Source organism: Engystomops pustulosus, chromosome 2 (genome assembly GCF_040894005.1).
Source record: "Engystomops pustulosus chromosome 2, aEngPut4.maternal, whole genome shotgun sequence".
Classification (NCBI taxonomy): domain Eukaryota; kingdom Metazoa; phylum Chordata; class Amphibia; order Anura; family Leptodactylidae; genus Engystomops; species Engystomops pustulosus.
In genome coordinates, this window is record NC_092412.1 from 221,000,631 (window position 1) to 221,026,146 (window position 25,516).

Here is a 25,516-nt window from a genome sequence, read left to right on the forward strand (position 1 = left end):
CCCCCAGCTTAGTAATATACTGTATCCCATATACATCCCCCAGCTTAGTAATATACTGTATGCCATATACAGCTCCCCAGCTTAGTAATATACTGTATCCCATATCCAGCCCCCCAGCTTAGTAATATACTGTATCCCATATACAGGCCCCCCAGCTTAGTAATATACTGTACCCCATATACATCCCCCCAGCTTAGTAATATACTGTACCCCATATACATCCCCCCAGCTTAGTAATATACTGTATCCCATATACAGCCCCCCAGCTTAGTAATATACTGTACCCCATATACATCCCCCCAGCTTAGTAATATACTGTATCCCATATACAGCCCCCCAGCTTAGTAATATACTGTATCCCATATACAGCCCCCCAGCTTAGTAATAGACTGTATCCCATATACAGCCCCCCAGCTTAGTAATATACTGTATCCTATATACAGCCACCCAGCTTAGTAATATACTGTATCTCATATACATCCCCCCAGCTTAGTAATATACTGTATCCCATATACATCCCCCCAGCTTAGTAATATACTGTATCCCATATACAGCCCCCCCCCCAGCTTAGTAATATACTGTATCCCATATACAGCCCCAGCTTAGTAATATACTGCATCCCATATACAGCCCCCCAGCTTAGTAATATACTGTATCCCATATACATCCCCCCAGCTTAGTAATATACTGTATCCCATATACAGCCCCAGCTTAGTAATATACTGTATCCCATATACAGCCCCAGCTTAGTAATATACTGTATCCCATATACAGCCCCCCAGCTTAGTAATATACTGTACCCCATATACATCCCCAAGCTTAGTAATATACTGTATACCATATACAGCCCCCCAGCTTAGTAATATACTGTATCCCATATACATCCCCCCAGCTTAGTAATATACTGTACCCCATATACAGCCCCCCAGCTTAGTAATATACTGTACCCCATATACAGCCCCACAGCTTAGTAATATACTGTACCCCATATACATCCCCGCAGCTTAGTAATATACTGTATCCCATATACATCCCCCCAGCTTAGTAATATACTGTACCCCATATACAGCCCTCCCAGCTTAGTAATATACTGTACCCCATATACAGCCCCCCAGCTTAGTAATATACTGTACCCCATATACAGCCCCACAGCTTAGTAATATACTGTACCCCATATACATCCCCCCAGCTTAGTAATATACTGTATCCCATATACAGCCCCCAGCTTAGTAATATACTGTACCCCATATACAGTCCCCAGCTGAAATCTGGACCCATATAAATATATAACCCCCCCAGGAAAAGAATAATCTGGCCTCATACAATATATACAGCCCCCCAGTATAAAATTATTCTGGCCCCATATAATATATAGAGCACCCCCCCCCCCCGCCCCAGTTTAAATGAATCTGGCCCCATATAATATATACTGCATCCCCCCAGTATAAAGCAATTCTGATACAGTGCCCCCCCCCCAGTATAAAGCAATTCTGGCCCCATAAAATATATACAGTACCCCCCCCCCCCCCCAGGATAAAATAATTCTGGACCCATACAATATATACAGTACCCCCCCCCCCCAGTATAAAATAATTCTGGACCCATACAATATATACAGTACCCCCCCCCCCCAGTATAAAATAATTCTGGACCCATACAATATATACAGTACCCCCCCCCCCCAGTATAAAATAATTCTGGACCCATACAATATATACAGTACCCCCCCCCCCCCAGTATAAAATAATTCTGGACCCATACAATATATACAGTACCCCCCCCCCAGGATAAAATAATTCTGGACCCATACAATATATACAGTACCCCCCCCCCCCAGTATAAAATAATTCTGGACCCATACAATATATACAGTACTCCCCCCCCCCCCCAGTATAAAATAATTCTGGCCCCATGTAATGTATACCCCCCCCTCCCCCCCCCCGGTATACATCAATTATGGCCACATATAACTCCCCCACATAAAATAAATGACAGTAAATGAAAAAGAATAAAATCATACTCACCTGTAGGCAGCTGCTCCCTCGGCGCGCAGGTCCCGTCTTCACGCGGCTCTTCTCGCAGCCGCCGCTCCGCACAGTGACACAGGCGCATGACGTCATGACGCCTGTGTCACTGATTAGAACGGAGCGACGCAGCTGCCGGAAAGGCGCTGCGTCGCTCCGAATATAAATCGCGCCTGTGTCTTAAAGAGACAGGCGCGATTTATTTAACTGGTGGGCGATTCGGGCGTTAATGGACGCCCGAATCGCCCACTTTAGAGCGGCGAATTTCGCCGCCCTTTACAGGGACCCGCATTCTGCCGCCTGAGGCGAGATTTTCATCTCGCCTCATGGCAGATGCGGCCCTGCCGGCCGGACCCGAATCCACCGCAGAGAACGCGCCGCTGGATCGTGAATGGACCGGGTAAGTAAATCTGCCCCAATGTACCTAATTCATCTAAATTAAATGACCTGTCACCTGTAAAAATGGAATTAGGAGCTGCTTACTACAGCAAGCAGCTCCTAGTGCTACAACAGATATGCAGTGTTACACTGCTAGCGTTATCGGAAACCTCCGATAATGTTAGCAAACACTGCGGCGCTGTACAACAGGAATGCCGGACCGCGATCAAAGCCTGGCAGTCCGGGGTAGAAGCAGTGCCTCAGACCGCCCCCCTCATAAATACGCCTATTAAACAGCACGACAGGGTCTTCTAACATTATTAGTGCTATCATTCTAACACTGTGGCATTTGTTGTAGTGCAGGGAACGTCAGATTCAAGAATAACATGCGCCAGAAATCCTGAATCTGTCACGCCCTGCACACTACACAGGCTATCTGCACATAATGCAGTTTGCACTGTTTTTGATAAATGGGGGCCAATAAAATTCCATAATATTGTCACAAATTGTTATGCTCTATGTGTCTAGGTGCCATCCCCCAGTCATTGGCCCATATTTATAGTGTAGGTAGGGATTCATGAATTGCGCTGCATGTTATTCATGAATATGGCGCCCCCTGTACTGCTCTGAACTTTTTTTTCGATGCACCTTTAACATGGAGCGTGCAACACAATTCTGTCGGACATTGCTTGATAAATGAGTTGCATGGTCCGATGGACTGCCCCTTTATGTGCAATCAGTTTTCACTAAAAATTTGCAAAGCCCCACAGAAATTTGGTGGAAAGGCTGTAATAAATGTGGGCCCATGTCTTGAAAGGCTGAACATCTCCTGACACATACATCTGATGAGAGAAATACAAGAAAGGGCACAATAAATGTGCATTCCATGTGTATAAGTCAAGAACATACATGGTGAAAAACAAACAATAAAAAATATTTTATTGGATGGATTTATATTTCCTACCTTGGTCTGTACATTTTTTAGGCAGATGAGCGCTTCCCTGTACTTGTTAGTTGCATCCTCATAGCGTCCTAACTTGAAGAGCCTGTTCCCTTCTCCATGTAAGACTGGTACAGCTTTGAGTTTCTCATCATTGTTCAGTGCCCATGTCTCTCGTTTATACATACTGGGGGATTCTACCTGTAGGTAAAGAAGTAGAGTAGAAGCCACAAAAACCAATAAGATCTGTGGATACAATATATTACCTGAAACAATAATATTACACAGAGCTACTTATAGCCACTGATAAATGGACCTACAAAAGACTGACAGACACTGTAACTTCTTCCTCAGAGGAAGACCGCTAACTTCCCAGGGTAAGTACAAGATCCTAATAGGGCCACCCATATAGTACTCCCAGGTAAAGTTTGTGTAAAGCTGTGGGGAGCCACCGGTGGAGGTTGAGGGAGCGTGTAAATGTCCTTGGCATGACACTCCAACCACTGATATGGGATTGTTCATGACAGAGTGGGCATGCATACAGTAATAAGTGCCTGGCTCTCCTCCAAGTGCCAGAAGGCAGCAGGACACGGAACTATTCAGGAAGTCCTAAGCCCTGCTGTCGGCCAGTCACGTGAACTGCGGGCCTTGGAGGCTTTACAAAAACTACCAAGGTAAGGCCCCTTCCAAACTTGCGTTGCAGATCAGGTCAGAGTCTGATCAGGGTGCGATCAGGGTTTGGTCAGTGAAAAACTGACATTTTGCATCAGAGTTCAATCAGTTTTCAGTCAGAGTTTGTTCAGTGTCTCAGTTTTTCACGTGCATTTTTAATGCAATTTCAATGCAATTTCAATGCGTTTTTCACACGCAGATAATGGGGGTCATTTACTAAGGGCCCGATTCGCGTTTTCCCGACGTGTTACCCGAATATTTCCGATTTGCACCGCTTGTACATGAATTGCCCCGGGTTTTTGGCGCACGCGATCGGATTGTGGCGCATCGGGGCCGGCATGCGCGCGACAGAAATCGGGGGGGCGTGGCCGAACGCAAACCCGACGTATTCGGAAAAACCGCCGCATTTAAAACCCGAAAATGTGTCGCTTGGGGAGCGCTCACCTTCACCTTCTATGGGATGGTGCATTCCGGGGCGTTAAGATTATTTTCGGCGCTGCAGCGCCACCTGGTGGACGGCGGAGGAACTACCATCTTAAATCCCAGCCGGACCCGAATCCACCGCAGAGAACGCGCCGCTGGATCGCGAATGGGCCGGGTAAGTAAATGTGTCCCAATGCGCGTGAAATGGACTCAGGACTGAGCTCTATCTTTTCTATGGCAATTGATGCGTGAAAAACGCATTGCACTTTCATTGCACTTGCAAGTGTCTCTGAGTGCAATGCGTTTTTGATGTGTCTCCATAGACTTGTATTGTGCGTTTTTCACGCGCGTGACTTGCAAAAGTAGAGCATGCCGAGATTTAAACGCACGTTCTGCATGCGCAGAAAACACGCGTGAAAAACGCAATTGTGAAAGGGGCCTAAGTATTATATAAGGTGACCCTTATTGAGACTTACTCTGGTAAAGTTTAGTGATAGCAGCCAACCCATTTAAGGCCTTCCTGTTAATGCCATTTTTTACTCCGCTTCTTTAAAAATCCATTACTTTTTAAAATTTTTCTGTGTATAAAGCTTTATAAGGCCTCGTTTTCTGTGTAACAAATTGTACTTCCTATTGGCAGTTTTTAATTTTTCATACCGTGTACTCGGAAACAGGAAAAAGAAATCTAGATGCAGTGAACTAGATGAAAAAAAAACACTTTGGTGTTTGGAGTTCTGTTAATAAGGCTTTTACTCTGCTCTCCAAATGACAGCTTCTTTGGGTTGGTGCAATCACGGGGATACCAAATTTATATAGGTTTTATTAGGTTTTAATAAATTAGAAAAATGTAAACCACTTAGTATGAAAATTTTTATAAGTTGCAAAATACAAAGGCCCACATTTATTAATGTGTTTGCACCAGTATTTTAGGGTCGTGTACACATCAATGCTTTGCATATGTGTTTAGGATGTGTGTGTGCACATTTGTGTGCCACATTTATGTTGGCAAGTCTGACATAATTGTGGTGCACTCGGTTTATGGGCGCTTTGCATGTGCAGGGTGCCCAGATTAATAAAGATCGTGCCTGATCTTCATTAATCTGGCGCACTCTGTACATTAGTGATGTAAACTGCACCAAGTGGTGTTTCGGAAATTTGGGTGCCAATTTTTATTGTTTTATTGTTTATTTTTATACCAGTTTGTGTGCCCGATATCCTGCATGTGTCGCTTCCCCACTCAGGTCCGCCGGAGTTCACCTTCTTCCTGGTGCATGTAAGTGCATTGTCTTGCGACACAATTTGAACGTTAAATCCTGCGCTCAGTCCGACGGCATGCCCCCCCTCCCCCGATTTCTGTTGCATGCCAGCCAGTGCAGTTGCGCCAAAAAACTTTTGCGTGCGACAGAATCCCAGCACAAACCCCTGTTAAATACCTGTCAAAGCTGCGCAAATCCCGAATAAAGCGCCCAGTCCAACGAAAGTGCGACCCACTGCCACTGCCACATTGTAACAGATCTTCAGAAATGACAAGATGAAGTTGCAGACTAGTTGGCAGCACCAATACATGGAAAGGCTTAACACCTGCGATCAGTGTGATTGCGGGTGTTACTGCTGGGTGTTTATCCATTCTGTATGTCGTTGACCCCTCACCATACACACCTTGCCCCATGCCAATGTACAATTACGTCAGTTAGTGTTTAATATTTTAATACATATATTTCCTTTAGTTACCTTTAAAAGTTCAATAATGAATATCAAAGGTTGTGGTTCTTTCTGCAGTTCATCCAGATCTTCATATCCCAAAGTATGATAAGCAAACATATTAGCCAGCCCGCAGGTGTGCATGTGCCAGTCTGTTGGGTCCTTCCCTTCCGCAATGCGTCGTAAGCTCTTGGAGACAAGCGGGTACAAACCAGTGTGCTGAAAGAGTAAGACACAGAGGAAATTGAATTGCGATAAAACACAAAAATTTAGAAGCATGTGGCCACTATGCTCAAACATTACAGACTTAGTGAATAGCTGGTAATTATTAGGTTAATATTAGTCATAGTAAACATTCGAGGGTAGTTGTTGGCTGAAGAAGGGAGGTTGGAACCAGCCACCTGTCAATAGACACCTAATTGACATATCGGGGGGGGGGGGGGGGGGTTTATTTATCAGGGCTTCTGCGCCACGGCAGTGGAGTAGAAGCCCTGAAATAATTGCAAATGCTAACTCATTGCTTGCACTTACGATTATTTTACCCTATCCACCACCTCCATGTAAGGGGAATGTGTAGGGCGCAATCGGCAGGGAGTGGGCCGGCGCGGGGCATTCCTGTCCCTGCGTCTGTGTACTTGCTGGAGCCAGTGAATTTTCATAATAAAATATATGACATATATATATATGTATTTATATTTTATATAAATATATGACTAATATCTTAACCTGCTCTCAGATAGAACAAATATCACATAACAATATTGCTTTTATTGAATGTTATAGACAACAACATCAATTTCCAAATTCCATAACTCTAATAATTGCAAAAAAAACACATTAATCTTACTATAACAAAAATGTGTTTGTTTATTTTTGTATATTAGTGATTTTCTTTTAACAAGGCCGATATAAATGATCTTCCTTCCATGTAGATCCATTTAGACAATCTTGCTGCCTTTACATATTTCATTCAAGTTCCTGCTCTCAAAGCAATATATTGAATTAAGCAAGATGCAGATATCCACATCATTAAATGTCAGCGTGTCTCTGAAGGGAGAGAGATTGCCCGCGCTCACTGTTAGACGGCATAATTAAACCTCCAATCAAAGTCACAGGCAGATAATTTTGCTGATTTTCCAGCAAGCACAGAGGAAATGATTAGAAGGTGCTGACCACATATAAACTTCAATCACTGCTTAATAACAAAAGAGAAATTTCCCTAAGGTCTATGGATGCAAAGTACACGAATGGTAAGTATGTTAAGCAGGGCCGCCATCATGCTAGTATCAGCACCACTGCCATGACAGGCTCGGTAAAGGCTCCAAGAACATAGAGTCTGGTGCCCCATATTTTTATTACTAAAAAAGGGCACTTGATTTCTAATTTAGTTGTGAGTAAAATTATAAATTGTTCCAGCGCCACAAGTATAATTAGTAAGACACTAGTATAATTGATTATGTAAGCTGAACTCTCCCAGATGCAGGTGGTGATGTGATGTCATAGCACCGCCAGTAAAGTGATGTCATCACGGCCAAGCAACGTGAGGGTATCAAACGCCAGCTTCATGTTGGTGGGTTGCATATATATAATGATAATTGTGGAGGGCAGTATATATACCGTACTACTTATTTTCAAGAACCTACTGTATATATAAAATATAGTTATTTGCGGGCAATGTGTATATTACAGTTCATTAGAGGTCACTGTACATGATATAATTCTTTGCCAGGAATTATATATACAGTATATATTATTAATCATGGGGACATGATATATCATTTAATTAGAGGGTTAGGACTGCATAAAATATAATTTTTCCCAAGGTAGGACATATAATATGTCAGACACTGCTAGTACTATAACTATTAATGGAGGCAGCAAAATATTCAGCCACGCACTGAGGTAATAAATAATCAACTCTGCCTTTCATATCATCAGCTATAAACGTGCATATGGTATGACATGTAGAAGGGATCTGCCTTTCTCTATAAATCGTGGATGTATAGTATAGTTTGCATTGAATGAAAGGTCAGCAAAATTGGAAGGGGGAATTCTCTTCAAGGCACAGGGGAGCCATGGTGGAACATGAGGTCTATCCATTTAACATGGTCAGTCTTTCACTTTAATAGCTGACACACAATGACATACAAATTTCTTCTGCTGCTACCACCTCTGGTGGTAAGAACTGATCACTAGGGAATACTGGGGAAATACTGGGGCACATTTACTTACCCTGTCCAGCGGAGTTCCCGAAAGGGCATTGTCCGATGAAAATGTACTCTGCCGCGATTTACTAAGGCCGTGCATCCGATTTCCTGCATGTGTCGCTTCCCCACTCTGGTCCAACAGAGTTCACCGTCTTCCTCCTGGTGCATGTAAGTGCATTGGTTGCGACACAATTTTAAAGTTAAATCCCACGCTCAGTCTGAATCCGTCTGATCGCCCTACGGCCCGCCGCACAATTTCTTTCCAGTGCGATTACGGCAAAATCCCCTGCTAAATCCAAAACCCAAGGCACACAGAGCAATCTGCCGCACAAGCTTTGTGATTCACGCCGGACTTCATCTTCATCGGACCATCCGAATCGGGGATCGTGACCGGACCAGGTAAGTAAATTCAAGGCCGTGACTACCCAATGCGCGTTTCCTCCTCTTCCTGGGAGAGAGGGATTAATTGGTTCCGACACTGATAATATAAATGCTCGCTCAGCTAATATCTTTCCATCCCAACAAACAAATGGTTGTCAGGAAAGCCGACAATTAGAAATGGGATGGGTGGAGGGGTAATGATATTACGGAAGACTCCTGGTAAGTGCACCCACATAAAAGCTTATTCTGAAAATTCACCTGAAATGTACGCTGTAAACTCTATGTAGCTTCAGCTATAATTATTATACTATAAGTCTCTGTTCATGTATACGAGGTGATAAAATTAATATCCTGGTAAATTAAAGGCAAGTTGTTTTCTTTTTGCCATATTATTTTTATACCTCTTTGTAAAAAATATGTATCAGATTGTTACAACCTTATTAGCTCTTTTCTCCTGATACTTAAAATGCTTGTAAATGATATTTATTTTCCTGTAAATAAGGCCTTAGAATTGGAGGCTTAAGTAACAACCTTTGTACAGCTAGGTTTTACTATGTGGTTTAAATTTTATAAAAATAAAATATAAAAATACAGTAGGGATCATGTTTTTTTATAAGCAAATATCATAAAGCAAATGTATCACTAATTCTTTATTACATTTTGAGGCATCTTTTCCTGATCTGCTTTTTTTCCTCAATATAGATTTTGGTTTCTTTTCATGGCTATAGTTGCTCTGTTATCCAAATTAACATGATATGTAACAAAAAAATCATCAAAAGTTCTCCCAAAATATCTTTAACAACTAGAGATGAGCGAGCACTAAAATGCTCGGGTACTCGTTATTCGAGACGAACTTTTCCCGATGCTCGAGTGCTCGTTTCGAGTAACGAGCCCCATTGAAGTCAATGGGAGACTCGAGCATTTTTCAAGGGGACCAAGGCTCTGCACAGGGAAGCTTGGCCAAACACCTGGGAACCTCAGAAAAGGATGGAAACACCACGGAAATGGACAGGAAACAGCAGGGGCAGCATGCATGGATGCCTCTGAGGCTGCTTAATCGCACCATTATGCCAAAATTATGGGCAACAGCATGGCCATGACAGAGTGACAGAATGAAGCTAGATAGCATCTAAAACATCCAATAATTGACCCTGACACTATAGGGGACGGCATGCAGAGGCAGCGGCAGCAGCGGAAGGCTAGAGAGTGGCATGGCGACATACCCTAAATGGACTCAGGCTTCAAACCAATGGGTAGCAGAGAGGAACCAAAGAAGGTGAGCAAGAAGCGCTCAAATAATATTGGTACATGATAAAAGTTTGCCAGTATATTTTGTGGATTACACAGCAGGGTGGCGACAAAGTTAACATGGAAGCCATGAAAACAATCCAAAATTCTGCCTGACACAGCTCGTTTGATAAGGGGACGATGTATGGAGGCAGTGAACTAGTAGTAGATTAAAGGTACTGCAGTTAAAACTATGTTAGTTGGTTCTTGGCATGGAGCTGGCGCTCCGCTGCCAGGCGAGCTTTCGCCAATCCAAGCCCCTGTCTCTAGGCTACTCCCCAAACAGCACTTCTAAGAACCTTTCGGATAAGATCAAGTGTAGTAGCGTTCTTATAAGTTTGGGATATGGCGGGTGAGGGGAATGTAAACATCTGCGCAAGAAGCGCTGAAATAATATCCGTAAATGAAAAAAGTTTTCCAGTATATTTTGTGGCTTACACAGCAGGGTGGCGACAAAGTTAACAAGTTTGATGTGGAATGCCCTGCAATAGCTCTTGGGCGGTGTGCCTTTTATCACCAAGGCTCAGCAGTTTGAGCACCGCCTGCTGTCGCTTAGCAACGGCACTGCTGCTGTGCCTAGAGCTACCGACTGATGGCGCCATGCCCACGGATGGTAATTCGGAGGAGGAGGAGGTGGAGGAGGGGTGGGAGGATTTGGAGGTATAGTAGGCCTTTGAGACCTGGACCGAGGTAGGCCCCGCAATCCTCTGCGTCGGCAGTATATGACCAGCCCCAGGGTCAGACTCGGTCCCAGCCTGCACCAAGTTAAGTGTAGTAGTGTTCTTATAAGTTTGGGATATGGCGGGTGAGGGGAATGTAAACAGATGCGCAAGAAGCGCATGGAGCTGGCGCTCCGCTGCTAGGCGAGCTTTCGCCAATCCAAGCCCCTGTCTCTAGGCTACTCCCCAAACAGCACTTCTAAGAACCTTTTGTATAAGATCAAGTGTAGTAGCGTTCTTATAAGTTTAGGATATGGCGGGTGAGGGGAATGTAAACAGATGCGCAAGAAGCGCATGATGCGCATGGAGCTGGCGCTCTGCTGCTAGGCGAGCTTTCGCCAATCCAAGCCCCTGTCTCTAGGCTACTCCCCAAACAGCACTTCTAAGAACCTTTTGTATAAGATCAAGTGTAGTAGCGTTCTTATAAGTTTAGGATATGGCGGGTGAGGGGAATGTAAACAGATGCGCAAGAAGCGCATGATGCGCATGGAGCTGGCGCTCCGCTGCTAGGCGAGCTTTCGCCAATCCAAGCCCCTGTCTCTAGGCTACTCCCCAAACAGCACTTCTAAGAACCTTTTGTATAAGATCAAGTGTAGTAGCGTTCTTATAAGTTTAGGATATGGCGGGTGAGGGGAATGTAAACAGATGCGCAAGAAGCGCTGAAATAATATCCGTAAATGGTAAAAGTTTGCCAGTGTATTTTGTGGATAACACAGCAGGGTGGCGACAAAGTTAACAACTTTGATGTGGAATCCATGAAAACAACCCAAATTTCGGCCTGACAAACCTCGTTTGATAAAGGGACGATGTATGGAGGCAGCTATATGGACGACTTTTGGAGGTAGCAATGGAGACAACGTGTGGAGGCTGCTATGGAGACAATTCAATTTGGATAGTGCCTGTATGTGGCAGTCCAAAAAATTTTTCAAACCAGAGGAGCAGGTAGGTGGCCCTCCAGAAAAATGGAATAGATTGAGTGCCTGTATGTGGCAGTCCAAAAAATTTTTCAAACCAGAGGAGCAGGTAGGTGGCCCTCCAGAAAAATGGAATAGATTGAGTGCCTGTATGTGGCACTCCCAAAAATTGTTTAAAACAGAGGACCGTGTCGGTGGCCCTCCAGAAAAATTAAATGCATAAAGTACTATACCTAGAGCCAGTGGGCCCTGTCAAAAAACAGCCAGTTTCCTCTGCTTTACTGTAGAAAGAGGAGGAGAAGGAGGAAAATGAGGAGGAGGAGGAGTGGATAAATTATTCAGGTTGAGCTTCCTTCACCTGCTGGAGATTTGAAATTAGGAGAAATCCATGTTTTATTCATCTTGATAAGCGTCAGCCTGTCAGCGCTGTCAGTCGACAGGCGTGTACGCTTATCGGTGATGATGCCACCAGCTGCACTGAAAACCCGCTCTGACAAGACGCTAGCGGCAGGGCAGGCAAGAACCTCCAAGGCGTAGAGCGCCAGTTCGTGCCACATGTCCAGCTTTGAAACCCAGTAGTTGTAGGGAGCTGTGTGATCATTTAGGACGATGGTATGGTCAGCTACGTACTCCCTCACCATCTTTCTGTAAAGATCAGCCCTACTCTGCCGAGACTGGGGACAGGTGACAGTGTCTTGCTGGGGTGACATAAAGCTGGCAAAAGCCTTGTAAAGCGTACCCTTGCCAGTGCTGGACAAGCTGCCTGCTCGCCTACTCTCCCTCGCTACTTGTCCCGCAGAACTACGCACTCTGCCGCTAGCGCTGTCAGAAGGGAAATACTGTTTCAGCTTGTGCACCAGGGCCTGCTGGTATTCATGCATTCTCACACTCCTTTCCTCTCCAGGGATGAGAGTGGAAAGATTTTGCTTGTACCGTGGGTCCAGGAGAGTGAACACCCAGTAATCGGTGCTGGAATAAATTCTTTGAACGCGAGGGTCACGGGATAGGCAGCCTAGCATGAAATCTGCCATATGCGCCAGAGTACCAACGCGTAAGAATTCACTCCCCTCACTGGCCTGACTGTCCATTTCCTCCTCCTCCAACTCCTCCAACTCCTCTTCTTCTGCCCATACACGCTCAACAGTGTAGGACTCAACAATGGTCCCCTCTTGTGTCTCGCCAACATTCTCCTCCTCTTCCTCCTCATCCTCCTCCACCTCCACCTCCTCCGATATGCGCTGAGAAACAGACCTAAGGGTGCTTTGGCTATCAACAAGGGAATCTTCTTCCCCTGTCTCTTGTGAGGAGCGCAAAGCTTCCGACTTCATGCTGACCAGAGAGTTTTTCAACAGGCCAAGCAGCGGGATGGTGAGGCTGATGATGGCGGCATCGCCACTGACCATCTGTGTTGACTCCTCAAAGTTACTCAGCACCTGACAGATATCAGACATCCACGTCCACTCCTCATTGTAGACTTGAGGAAGCTGACTGACCTGACTACCAGTTCTGGTGGAAGTTGACATCTGGCAGTCTACAATCGCTCGGCGCTGCTGGTAAACTCTGGATAACATGGTCAGTGTTGAATTCCACCTCGTGGGCACGTCGCACAACAGTCGGTGAGCGGGCAGTTGGAGGCGGCGCTGCGCTGCCCTGAGAGTGGCAGCATCTGTGCTGGACTTCCTGAAATGCGCACAGATGCGGCGCACCTTCGTGAGCAAATCAGACAGATTGGGGTATGTCTTGAGGAAACGCTGAACTATCAGATTTAACACATGGGCCAGGCATGGCACATGTGTCAGTCTGCCGAGTTGCAGAGCCGCCACCAGGTTACGGCCGTTGTCACACACAACCATGCCTGGCTTCAGGTTCAGCGGTGCCAGCCACAGATCAGTCTGCGCCGTGATGCCCTGTAATAGTTCTTGGGCGGTGTGCCTTTTATCGCCTAGGCTCAGCAGTTTGAGCACCGCCTGCTGTCGCTTAGCGACGGCACTGCTGCTGTGCCTAGAGCTACCGACTGATGGCGCCATGCCCACGGATGGTCGTTCGGAGGAGGAGGTGGAGGAGGGGTGGGAGGAGGAGGAGGCATAGTAGGCCTCAAACACCTGGACCGAGGTAGGCCCCGCAATCCTCGGCGTCGGCAGTATATGACCAGCCGCAGGGTCACACTCGGTCCCAGCCTCCACCAAGTTAACCCAATGTGCCGTCAGAGATATATAGTGGCCCTGCCCGGCAGCACTCGTCCACGTGTCCGTGGTCAGGTGGACCTTGTCAGAAACGGCGTTGGTCAGGGCACGGATTATGTTGTCTGACACGTGCTGGTGCAGGGCTGGGACGGCACATCGGGAAAAGTAGTGGCGGCTGGGGACCGAATACCGAGGGGCGGCCGCCGCCATGAGGCTGCGAAAGGCCTCGGTCTCTACTAGCCTATAGGGCAGCATCTCCAGGCTTTGCAATCTGGAAATGTGCACATTAAGGGCTTGGGCGTGCGGGTGGGTTGCACTATATTTGCGTTTCCGCTCCAGCGTCTGGGGTATGGAGAGCTGAACGCTGGTGGATGCTGTGGAGGATCGTGGAGGTGACGATGGGGTTTTTGTGGCAGGGTCCTGGGCAGGGGGCTGACTATCAGCTGACACAGGGGAAGGAGCAGTGGTGTGCACGGCCGGAGGTGAACGCGCTTGTTGCCACTGAGTGGGGTGTTTAGCATTCATATGCCTGCGCATACTGGTGGTAGTTAAGCTAGTAGTGGTGGAACCCCTGCTGATCCTGGTTTGGCAAATGTGGCACACCACAGTCCGTCGGTCATCCGGTGTTTCCTTAAAGAACCTCCAGACTTCTGAAAATCTAGCCCTCGCCGCAGGAGCCCTCGCCACGGGAGCTTCACTAGTTGACACATTTGGCGCTGATGCACCAGCTCTGGCCCTGCCTCTCCGTCTGGCCCCACCACTGCCTCTTCCAACCTGTTCTGGTCGAGGACTCTCCTCCGTCTCAGAAGCACTGTGTTCACCCGGCCTCTCAACCCAGCTTGGGTCTGTCACCTCATCATCCTCCGATCCCTCAGTCTGCTCCCCCCTCGGACTTCCTGCCCTGACAACAACTTCCCCACTGTCTGACAACCGTGTCTCCTCATCGTCGGACACCTCTTTACACACTTCTTCCACTACGTCAACAAGGTCATCATCACCCACAGACTGCGACTGGTGGAAAACCTGGGCATCAGAAAATTGCTCATCAGCAACCGGACAAGTGGTTTGTGACTGTGGGAAGGGTCCAGAAAACAGTTCCTCAGAGTATGCCGGTTCAAATGGCAAATTTTGCTGGGAGGGGGCAGACTGGGGGGGAGGAGGCTGAGGTGCAGGAGCTGGAGGAGTGCCGATTTCGGTGACATGGGTGGACTGCGTGGAAGACTGACTGGTGGACAAATTGCTCGAAGCATTGTCGGCAATCCACGACATCACCTGTTCGCACTGTTCTGGCCTCAACAGTGCTCTACCACGAGTCCCAGTAACTTCAGACATGAACCTAGGGAGTGTAGCTCTGCGGCGTTCCCCTGCTCCCTCATAAGCAGGTGGTGTCTCACCCCGCCCAGGACCACGGCCTCTGACCCCTGCAGTAGTTGGACGCCCACGTCCCCGCCCTCGTCCTCTACCCCTAGCCCTCGGGTTAAACATTTTGAAAATGAGAGTTATAACTTGTATTTTTTTTTTAACTTTTTTTTTTTTTTTTTTTTTTTTTTTTTTGTGTTTTTTAGTTTTTAAAACCAAACGATGCTATCCTATTGCTATGGCTATTTTCTAGCCAAGTATTACAGCACACTACTATGCCAGATGAGATGACGCTGAGTTATGAAAAAAATAAACGTAAAATAAAAAAGGAAATGGCAGACTGTGCCTAGTTGAAATACAACCCCGGGCCCTAATAAATTTTCCCACTTCGGTCTTTGCGATGGATATGTGCGTCACTAAAACACAGTGGTCGCAAGTCTGACTCCAAATTGCTCCCAATTTGATAGTAGATGCACTGCAGCAAGTACAGCCACCAGCAGATCAACCAGAAATCAAATATATATAACGCTACTGTAGGCGTAATTAAGACGTTTGTATTCTCCTATGGCTATTTTCTAGCCAAGTATTACAGCACACTACTATGCCAGATGAGATGACGCTGAGTTATGAAAAAAATAAACGTAAAATAAAAAGAAACTGGCAGACTGTGCCTAATTGAAATACAACCCCGGGCCCTAATAAATTTTCCCACTTCGGTCTTTGCGATGGATATGTGCGTCACTAAAACACAGTGGTCGCAAGTCTGACTCCAAATTGCTCCCAATTTGATAGTAGATGCACTGCAGCAAGTACAGCCACCAGCAGATCAACCAGAAATCAAATATATATAACGCTACTGTAGGCGTAATTAAGACGTTTGTATTCTCCTATGGCTATTTTCTAGCCAAGTATAACAGCACACTACTATGCCAGATGAGATGACGCTGAGTTATGAAAAAAATAAACGTAAAATAAAAAGAAACTGGCAGACTGTGCCTAATTCTACTCAAACCCCTAATAAATTTTCCCACTTTGGTGTTTGAGGTGGATATGTGTGTCACTAAGAGCTAAACACAACGGTAGCAAGTCCCCCTGCTAATTCCTCACAATATGGTACTAGCTGCAAATAAAAAAAAAAAAAAATTATAACGTTATTGTAGCCCTAAGAAGGGCTGTTGGGTTCTTTTAGAATCACTCCTGCCTAACAGTAAGCTAATAGAACACCCTAACGCTTTCCCTGAGCAGCAGCAGCTCTCTCCCTAGCGGCATCCAGACAGAGAATGATCCGAGCAGCGCGGGCAGCGGCTAGTCTATCCCAGGGTCACCTGATCTGGCCAGCCAACCACTACTATCTACGTGTAAGGGTACCACGTCATGCTGGGTGGAGTGCAGAGTCTCCTGGCTTGTGATTGGCTCTGTTTCTGGCCGCCAAAAAGCAAAACGGCGGGAGCTGCCATTTTCTCGAGCGGGCGAAATACTCGTCCGAGCAACGAGCAGTTACGAGTACGCTAATGCTCGATCGAGCATCAAGCTCGGACGAGTATGTTCGCTCATCTCTATTAACAACCTGTTTTTTTTATGTCAGTTCCTTGTAACACATTTCCTGTCATAACTTCTGTTGGAATTCTTTTGGGCTGAAGTAAGTTCAATTGTTTAGTGATTTTACTCTTCCATCCAGCTCATTAGGCAGGTATAAAACCTCATTCAGCCTGGGTTTCCATGCCAGGTATTGGTTAACCTTCCTGTGTGTAGCTACTTCCTGATAGAGTGGAATAGTTACCTGCCATCTGCTCTGTTTTCTGCCTGCCGCTTGAAGTTCTAATTTGGTAACACAGTGCCATCTTGTTGTGACTGTGGTTGGCAATCTTTGTAAATTTTTGTATGACACTCTTACTGCATAAATATTATCAATTACTGTTTGTTTAGTTCATTATATAGAAATGCTGTACTGCTGCAGAGAAAACAGTTTTAAAAAAAACTAGGCCCAAGGAAAAAGTCTAGGTGGCTCCACTGTAGTACCTTTCTAAACCACTTGGTTTGATTGCACTTCCCTCTAAATTGTAATTTTTGAAATGCTAGGATTTTGTTTTTGATTTTTTTGACTACATTATATTGAATATTGAACAGTTTTTACAATCACTGATATATGTAAAGCAAAAATTACTAAAAAAAATGCCTCCAAAAGGGATCCAGCCACTTCCTACAGAACTACAGTAGTTTAACGACCAAATCAATTTTCATTTTCAGAGCAATGTCAGACTGTGACATAACCAGTTTAGCAATTCTTCACAACAGAACTTTGTTTTGATTCTGGTTTAAATGACTCTTCAATATTGATCTACCTTATTGCCCAAGACGTTAACAGGCTACAAAACCCAGCAAGCAATGTCTTTAGATGCTGTATTATGGTGCCTTTGATGTGTCTCCAAACTTGAACAGAATACACAACCCCTAAGCAAGGTGTATAGATGCTGTATATACACATGGATACAAGCAGTACTGTCTGTCACCCCCACCAAAGCTCCTGGTCTTCCACAGGCAGGTTTAATCTTCTATCCCTTCACTGTATCTATAGCATCCCTTCTCTCAGCGTCTCTCCCCGTGTTCAATCAGCAAGCAAATGGTGGAGATGGTGCCGTGAGATGCAGTATATAATACAGCAGACACCTGCCCTGCATGGAGCCTTGGACATTCTCTCTCCATACAGTCTCCATACAATAGCCAACCTATTAATTAAGTTGAAGGGGTATTCCAAGGAAGACGACATTCTTAAATATAATTAGGATAACAAAATAACACATTCTCTAACTCACTGTTATTAACAAAAATACAGCATTTCACAAGTATAATTCCAATTTGTCTCTATCAGCCCTGCTGTTTACAATTTCGTTTGCCCTGGAATCCAAACATAAATCTTCAGGTATTTATGGTCGGGCAGGACAGATTCTTCTCATGAATTGCTTCTGTTGTCTGCTCGATGCAGTGTGATCTCTGCCCCTCCCACTTCATTACCAGAGAAGCTCACACATTCACATACACTTCCTGCAAGCAAGCAGCGTGCACATACTTACTCTACAAGCTACAGATAAAATAAGTAAGTTATAGCAGGGGAAGGAGGCCACTTTGTGTGTTATATCCATCTTTATCTATTTTTGTTAGTGCTGCTTGGATCTTTTCTTACTGTATCTATCTATCTTTCTATCTATCTACCTACCTAAGGAAAACTTCAGCACAGCACATGAGGGGACAGCTTGAGTACTTTGAGAGTCTCTCCTGCCATTTCCTACTGTGGAATGTGTGGTCATGGGGGAGGGGGGACTGTGATCACTATGCTGCTTGTGTCTGTGGATTATGTGTTTATATACAAATGTAGGGAAAGCTGAGGGAGAGATAAGTGTAGTTGTAATATAACTACCACATTAGTTAGGGTGTCTGTCTGCACATGACTGAGTGCTGGAGCACTGATCCATGAGGTAAACAGCTGAGAGCAGGGAGAGGAGAAGAAAGAAGAGAGAAGGGGGGTGTCTCCCTTTGTCGTCGGCTCCTTTGTGAAGACGGAATGTGCCTAGCAACAGCCATATAAAGAGTCACTGACATCAAGGGGAAGTCTGCAGAATACAAGAGGAATGAACCGGATTCAGTTAACTAATCCAATAGCAGAATTGCTTAAAATTACCTGCCCTACAGCATGTGAAAAGTTTTTTGAAATGACGGTTACTCTTTAAGATTAATATTTCTATCACACCTTCTCCTCTAAGATTAATATTTTCATCACAAGGACCCATAGACTTTTCGTGATCTGCATCCGCGTAAAAATAGAACATTTTTCATAATTTTTTCCATGGACAATAGATCATCGAAAAAATAAGCCAATATGAAAATGTAAACACCCATCGAAAACAATGGCTTTGTGAGGCATCCGTGGAAATCACTGAGCTATGGAGGTGAAAATGAACGCCAATGTTAAAGAGCTCTAAGACCGAAGTCATATGAGGATATTCAGGCTTACACATCCGCACACATTTATACAAATCAGAGGATCTGGAGCAGATAATTGTTTAATTACTCTAAGATGAAAATCATTTACTGCTCATCTTATGAAGACTCTTATCCCCTACATGCCAATGTACCTTAATTACAACTTGGATTACACCAATCACTCATTATAAGCTTACATAAACAATTGCTGATTTGCCATGCATGGTTACCTGCTTTCAGTAGTATATCGAGTTCAGCACTACTAATGTTCAATACATGTGTTTCTGTATATTATCAGTATGATTAATATCTAATTAATAAAAAATTATCACTATGAGAAGACATGTTAGGAGTCGTCAATAACTAATATCAAATTAATTAGCTCAATTTATCTTATTTATCTTGTTCATTTCATGGTGGGTTCCAAGTACTGGAACCATATTATTTTTAAGAATTAAAGGAAACAGCTTTAATCTCTAGAAGATAGGTTTGCCCTTGTTGAGGGCAATAAAAATAAGGTATACTTGCCCCACTCTGGGTCCCACATCACTGTGGTACTTATAATTTTCAGGCCTGTTCTCGGCCTGAAGTTCTAGAGAGCCTGGCTTTTCAGTCTTAACATTGCAAAGAGTGAAATCCATACCAAAATCCCCAGCTCTTAGGCTACAATCACGTCTTGTTTTATAAATATGTTCATCATATATGCCAGGAAAGTGCTGAACATATCTGTAGACATATCCTTTTTGCCTCCTTCTGCCCAGTATATGTTGGATCCTGGAGGAAACACAGGATGAAAAGACGCCCCAATCTAAGTCTTTCCATTCTGCTTCCTCCTGCTGAATGATGTACTCGTAGATGTTCAGCAGAGGCCATAATAGCCTAGGTGGGAAGAATACAACAGTACTGCATCCAGCTGTGGCCTGGGTGTGGTGGGATGTCCCCAGTGATGTAACTGTCCATGTAGGTGGTTACATCACTGAGAGACACCCTGAACATCGATAGCAGCTAATCCCTGGCTGCTGCAGATCTTCACTCAACTTCCCACTTTGTGCATCAGGGAGTGTGTAACAGGGTAACGTATCCCACCATATAATTCATCCTAACCCTCCATTATAAGGTCACATTCGGAATCTGTCCAACGTATACTTAAAGGGGCAATAAATGAGATATGAATGTAGCCTAATTAACATGAACCAAATCGTAAGCCCAAAGTGCAGACCATTTTGCACTGCAGATTCTTTGCTATCTTGCAACAACTCTTCTATGATTGTTCTACCTCATGTGTCCTTAGCTTGAGATTTTCCCACCAGTGACATTTAAGTGAGTAGGGAATAAGTCTTTGAACATGAGAATAAGGATCCCAGGGCATCCCGAGAAGTGATGGGGCACTTTAGTCCAGTGAACGAAGCTGTGGTCAACCATACAAAATAAACAGGTGATTGCTGTCCTGTCCATATATCCTGGGTTACTAAGTATTGTGTCTTTGAGGGCTAGCCTGCTCATCTGTAAACTTGCTGAAGTAGATACACTAGTAGAGGTAAAATAAGGTTATAATGTGTGATGTGAGAATGTCTGGGATAAAATATCATCAAATACATAACTACTTGGGGAACATAAACTCATTATATGTGAATACCAATGCATTATTCATGGCGGCTTGAAAGGTGGTAGGTAGTGCAGCTCCTGGTAGTTCTGTATGCTCTGTAAGGCTCCGCCGAGCTTAATGCACCTGTACACAGTGTAGCCTGCAGCCTGCCAGCAGAGGGGAGAGGAATCAGCACCATATGTTATGCATCTCATCTCCGCAATCACTCAAGGACTGCTCTAATCTCCTTACGAAATGATGAGCCCGCAGTTAAAAGGATTTAGAAATGGTCCCAAAATAAACCTTTGTGAAAACCTTTCCATAAACAACATACACTGAGGTTCAAGAAACTATTCTTGGGTTGGCATTTATCTGGATTATAGAGCGTGAAAAATAAAATATCACGACCTTTACAAAATAGTAGGATAACAATGCTGATGCAGGACGAAATTAATCAAAAATTTCATACCTAAATATTAAAATTTTTTTAACAATGTGAATTATTTGCTTATTTACCGATTTTGGGGGATTTTGTTTTTTGCTTGTACATTTAAGGAGTTATTTACATACTTCCCAATCCCAGTTCCTGTACTTTGCCTATGATAAGGCTCCATTCACATGAATGGGTGCCCGCCGTACCGTAGCATGGCGGGCACACGTTGGCGCCTGGGAGAGGAGAAGGTGGTGAGCGCCCCCCGCCCCTCTCTATAGAGAAACATGGCGCACAGCCCCGTATTAAAGGGAAAGAAAGAACAATATAATGAGATGTCCTATCTTTTCCCAGGGTACGGAACGGTACGGTACATACCACTCCGTACGGCGGCGTGCCTCCATTGCCGGACTATGGGGGACATATATACAATGTATATATATCGGCCGTATATACGTCCCCCCACCGGCCGTGTGAGTGCAGCCTAAGTCTTTTAACAGGACATGTGATGGAATCATGATAGGCGAATCAGAGATCTGCTCTGGCTGATAATGTGTTTCATAACCAGGTCTACAGATATTCCTATACAGATTTGTATGTACAGTTTTCAAACTTTGTTCTTCTGCTTTAAAGAGAACCAGTGAAGGGTTTTTAGCTGCTCCCCAATTATGACATTATCAAATTTCCTTTTGCAAAATCATTTATGTATGCTATGATGCATCGCCCAGTATACAGGTTATGCTCCCTCTAGTGCTGAATATTGGTAAATAAAAAATAGAACATTTCACATTTTTTAATATTTACTGAAAGAAAAAAATGCCCCAAAAATTCTATAAAAATATTTAGTAAATAATAAAATAATTGTTACTTTACTGCATCCATCCAGTAGCAACATATCGTACACTTTTATACTTTTTCAGTAAACCATAGGTCTGTATGGCAATACTACTAGTAAGAGTTGTAAAAGTTATTCAAAAATTACAGGGCACTAATATTTAGACAGCATTGTGTATGGTACTTACATTTAGGTAGTGTTTAGTTATTTGCATGTTTATAGGCTAATACTCCTTTTTAACAGAAGGTACTGGAGGGAGCACCATTCATCTTTACACTTAAAGGGGTTAACCAGGTTTTCAAGTTAACTGTATAAATCACTGGAAGACTTGCTACAACCTCTTTAAAGGGAACTTGTCATCAGAAATTGGCCTAATAAACCGCTAGCAGTATGTTGTCAAGCAGCTGAGCAGCTTCTAGATGATGTTTCTTTCATGGCCCAGCTTGGTGGCATCATCCAGAAAATCAACTTTGCAGACAGATGGTTTTATGAAGTCAAGAAGGCGGAGAGTTTAAGTCAAGCTTTTCCTACATTAGAAAGCCCCCTTCACTGTAATTGGTGGTCCTGAATCCAGGGACATCATTGATTAGATCCCCTGAAGTCTGGTGCATGATGTCAGTCAAATGGGAGGAGGCGTTCAGAGGCAGGGAGAGCTTGATTTCAATGTTAAACTCTCCGCCTCCCTGACTTTATACATCTAACTTCAAATTTGATCTTCTGGATGAAGCCACCAAGCTCGGTCATGAAAGAATCATGATCTAAAAGCTGTTCAACTGCTTGAAAACATACTGGTAGTGGTTTATTAGGCCAATTTCTGATGACAGGTTCCCTTTAAGGCTATCAGTGGATACAGGAACAGTCATTTTAGATGACATTAGAATATCCTCTACAACTTACATTTCTGTAAGTAGAAAATAGATTAGCTCACTGTATATAAAAAGCAAAAAAACTTTCTAGACTTTTCTAAACTTTCAAAAAGACCTTTTTTATTTCTAAGCATCGTTCCTACTTCATTCACATATCAGCATTACATTACGTCTTGTTTGAAGAAGCTTTTTGTGTACATTTATTTTATATTTTTGATTTGCTTTTGTATTTTACTTGAAGATGGTAAGTGTACGCTCCAGTAAAAAGCTTTCTAACTCTTTGTGATAGCACTTACTGAGCACTCCGTCTGAAAGGAAGCAATCTTCTTTATATTTACGTACGACAGACAATAAATTCACAGAAATATTATTCGATTGGTGACCTTTAAAAACTGTCCATCTCACATAATGGAATCTGTACTTTATATGTAGAGCTGGCTGGTGCTGAAGTTTTACACAGCCAGAAATCATAATGGGGGGGGGGGGGGGAGAAACGGTAGAAGTATTCAGATGACAGGAACAGTACAAAAGACAGGATTCACACAGTATTCATAGATGAGATACAGTAATAAATCAGAGAAAACAATGGCTTTCTGAGCAGACAGACCAGGAAAAGGGTGTAGCTTGTATATAACAGATTGGGGCACATTTACTAAGGGACCAAACACTGCATTTTCTTCGGGATTCCCGACTTTTTACCGTTTTGCCCTGAATTGCCCTAGGTTTTTGGTGCATGCGACCGGCTTGTATTAGACACAAATCGGGGGGTGTGGACGTTGGTCAGCCCGACTAATTCGGACAAACCACGGAATTTAAAAACAAAATTGTGTCGCAAGATCAGCACTCACATGCACCGGGAAGAAGAAGGTGCACTCCGGCGGACCTCAGTGGGGGAAGCGACACATGCAGGAAATTGGATGCACGATCTTAGTGATTCACGGCAGACCCGAATCCTAGTCGGACAACGCACAGCGGGGATCGCGACTGGACGGATAAGTAAATGTGCCCCATTGTCTTTTCTATTAATAAAAGATTTTTTGAGAAGTCAGAATTCTAAATCCATTTGAAATTGCTGAAGATCCATCACTGATTGGCAGCTGCTAAATAGAGAATGGAAAAGGAAGCAGACAACTTTCTTCTATCGAAACAATACACAAACGGTTCAGCTCACCATCAGAAAGATCTACATTTCAGTACAATATCATGTGCTGAGCTAGCAAGGTGCAATGTGATGGCCTGCCGGAATCCAGGGGCTTCATATGATGGGAAACAAAAAGTTGGATCCCAACACTATAATAAAATCCAGAATGTCTTAATTGAAAATCCTTTAAAGGGAAACTGTCATATTTTTCACAAATACAGCCAGTGACAGATTCCCCTAGAGCCCTATTAACTAAATACCACCCTTCTTTTAGCTAAAAATTGTTTTTCTCACATCCCCGTAAATCATCTTTATGTTATCCTACCTGGCATCAGCTTGGCCATTTCCTCCCACCTACTACTCCCCATGCCTTATGTCTCCTTACTGTTCAGCACGTCATGTCATATGGCCAGGGAGATGTCATCAAAGGTCCTTTGCCCAGTAGATTATCATCTACCCCATAAATATGTCTGATCACATGAAATCACAGCATGCCACCATGGACTTCTACTTCTCTTCATCCTCAATGTAGGCAAGCAGTTATTTCATGTGATCAGATAAATACATGAGCTGAAGCATATGTTGCTGGGTAAAGGGTATTATATTACATCACACTGGTCACATGATATGAAGTGCTCAATGATGTAACAGAGCTCTATTTCAATTGTACAGCCAGGCACTGTGTATAACATTTGATACTGCTTTCTATACCCCTAATCATAAGTAAACAGATCTGTATATGTCTGTAATTGAATATTGGCAGATAGTCCTTAAGTACTAGTTCCAGAAGTATATCCTAGCAGTGAGTAATTTTATAACATTGAAGCCATTTAGGAACCATTTAAGGTTAAGGGCAATGCTCGATAATCACAGTTATTTATGAGATATTTATTTTGGGTGGGTTAATTTAAATGGCAGGATACCTTTAAAATCATTGCATGGAATGGTAGACGCTGGACCTATGTGTTTCAAACAACAACGTTCTTTGTCATAGCCAAATTTTAACTTTGTTCTATGTCTATGCAGCATAGGAGTGAATGGGAGATTATCACAGTAACCAGTCACGGTGGAGGTGCTGGATGTTGCAAATCATCCAATCTGATAGTCAATACATGGGTTAGGCTATATGCTGAAGCAGAAATTCCAGAAATCCTGGAAAAACCAATGATGGCTTGGGCAGGGTTATTAAAAAAAATGAAGTTTTCTTACTCTTGTCAGGCTTCTGATTTCACAGATGCTTAATCGAGTCATACGACCCCTGACACTTATGGCCCTTGCCAGGGTTTTGCTTGGAGTAGGGGATCATTGAATCATAGGAACCAGGAGCCATAGCAAAGTATCAACCTCCCTACTCTTTTTTCACAAACCACGATTTAAATTTCAGTTAAAAACTGAAGTCAGTCAACGCCAAGTTTCAACTGCCTGTAAATATAAATATATATATAATTATATTATTATATGTAATATATATATATATATTATTATATTTATTT

The 25,516-nt window shown here is 43.8% G+C and overlaps 1 protein-coding gene across 1 annotated transcript in view; it reads right to left on the bottom strand.

The window, feature by feature from the left end:
• Window positions 1–25,516, bottom strand: part of AIPL1 (AIP like 1 HSP90 co-chaperone) — a 57,541-nt gene that overhangs the window by 14,738 nt on the left and 17,287 nt on the right. Inside the window, exons 3-4 of the mRNA XM_072138213.1 lie at window positions 6,169–6,357; window positions 3,367–3,543 (exon numbers count right to left, since the gene is read on the bottom strand). Coding sequence (XP_071994314.1) covers window positions 3,367–3,543; window positions 6,169–6,357 — 366 coding nt within the window. The remainder of the gene's footprint in view (window positions 1–3,366; window positions 3,544–6,168; window positions 6,358–25,516) is intronic.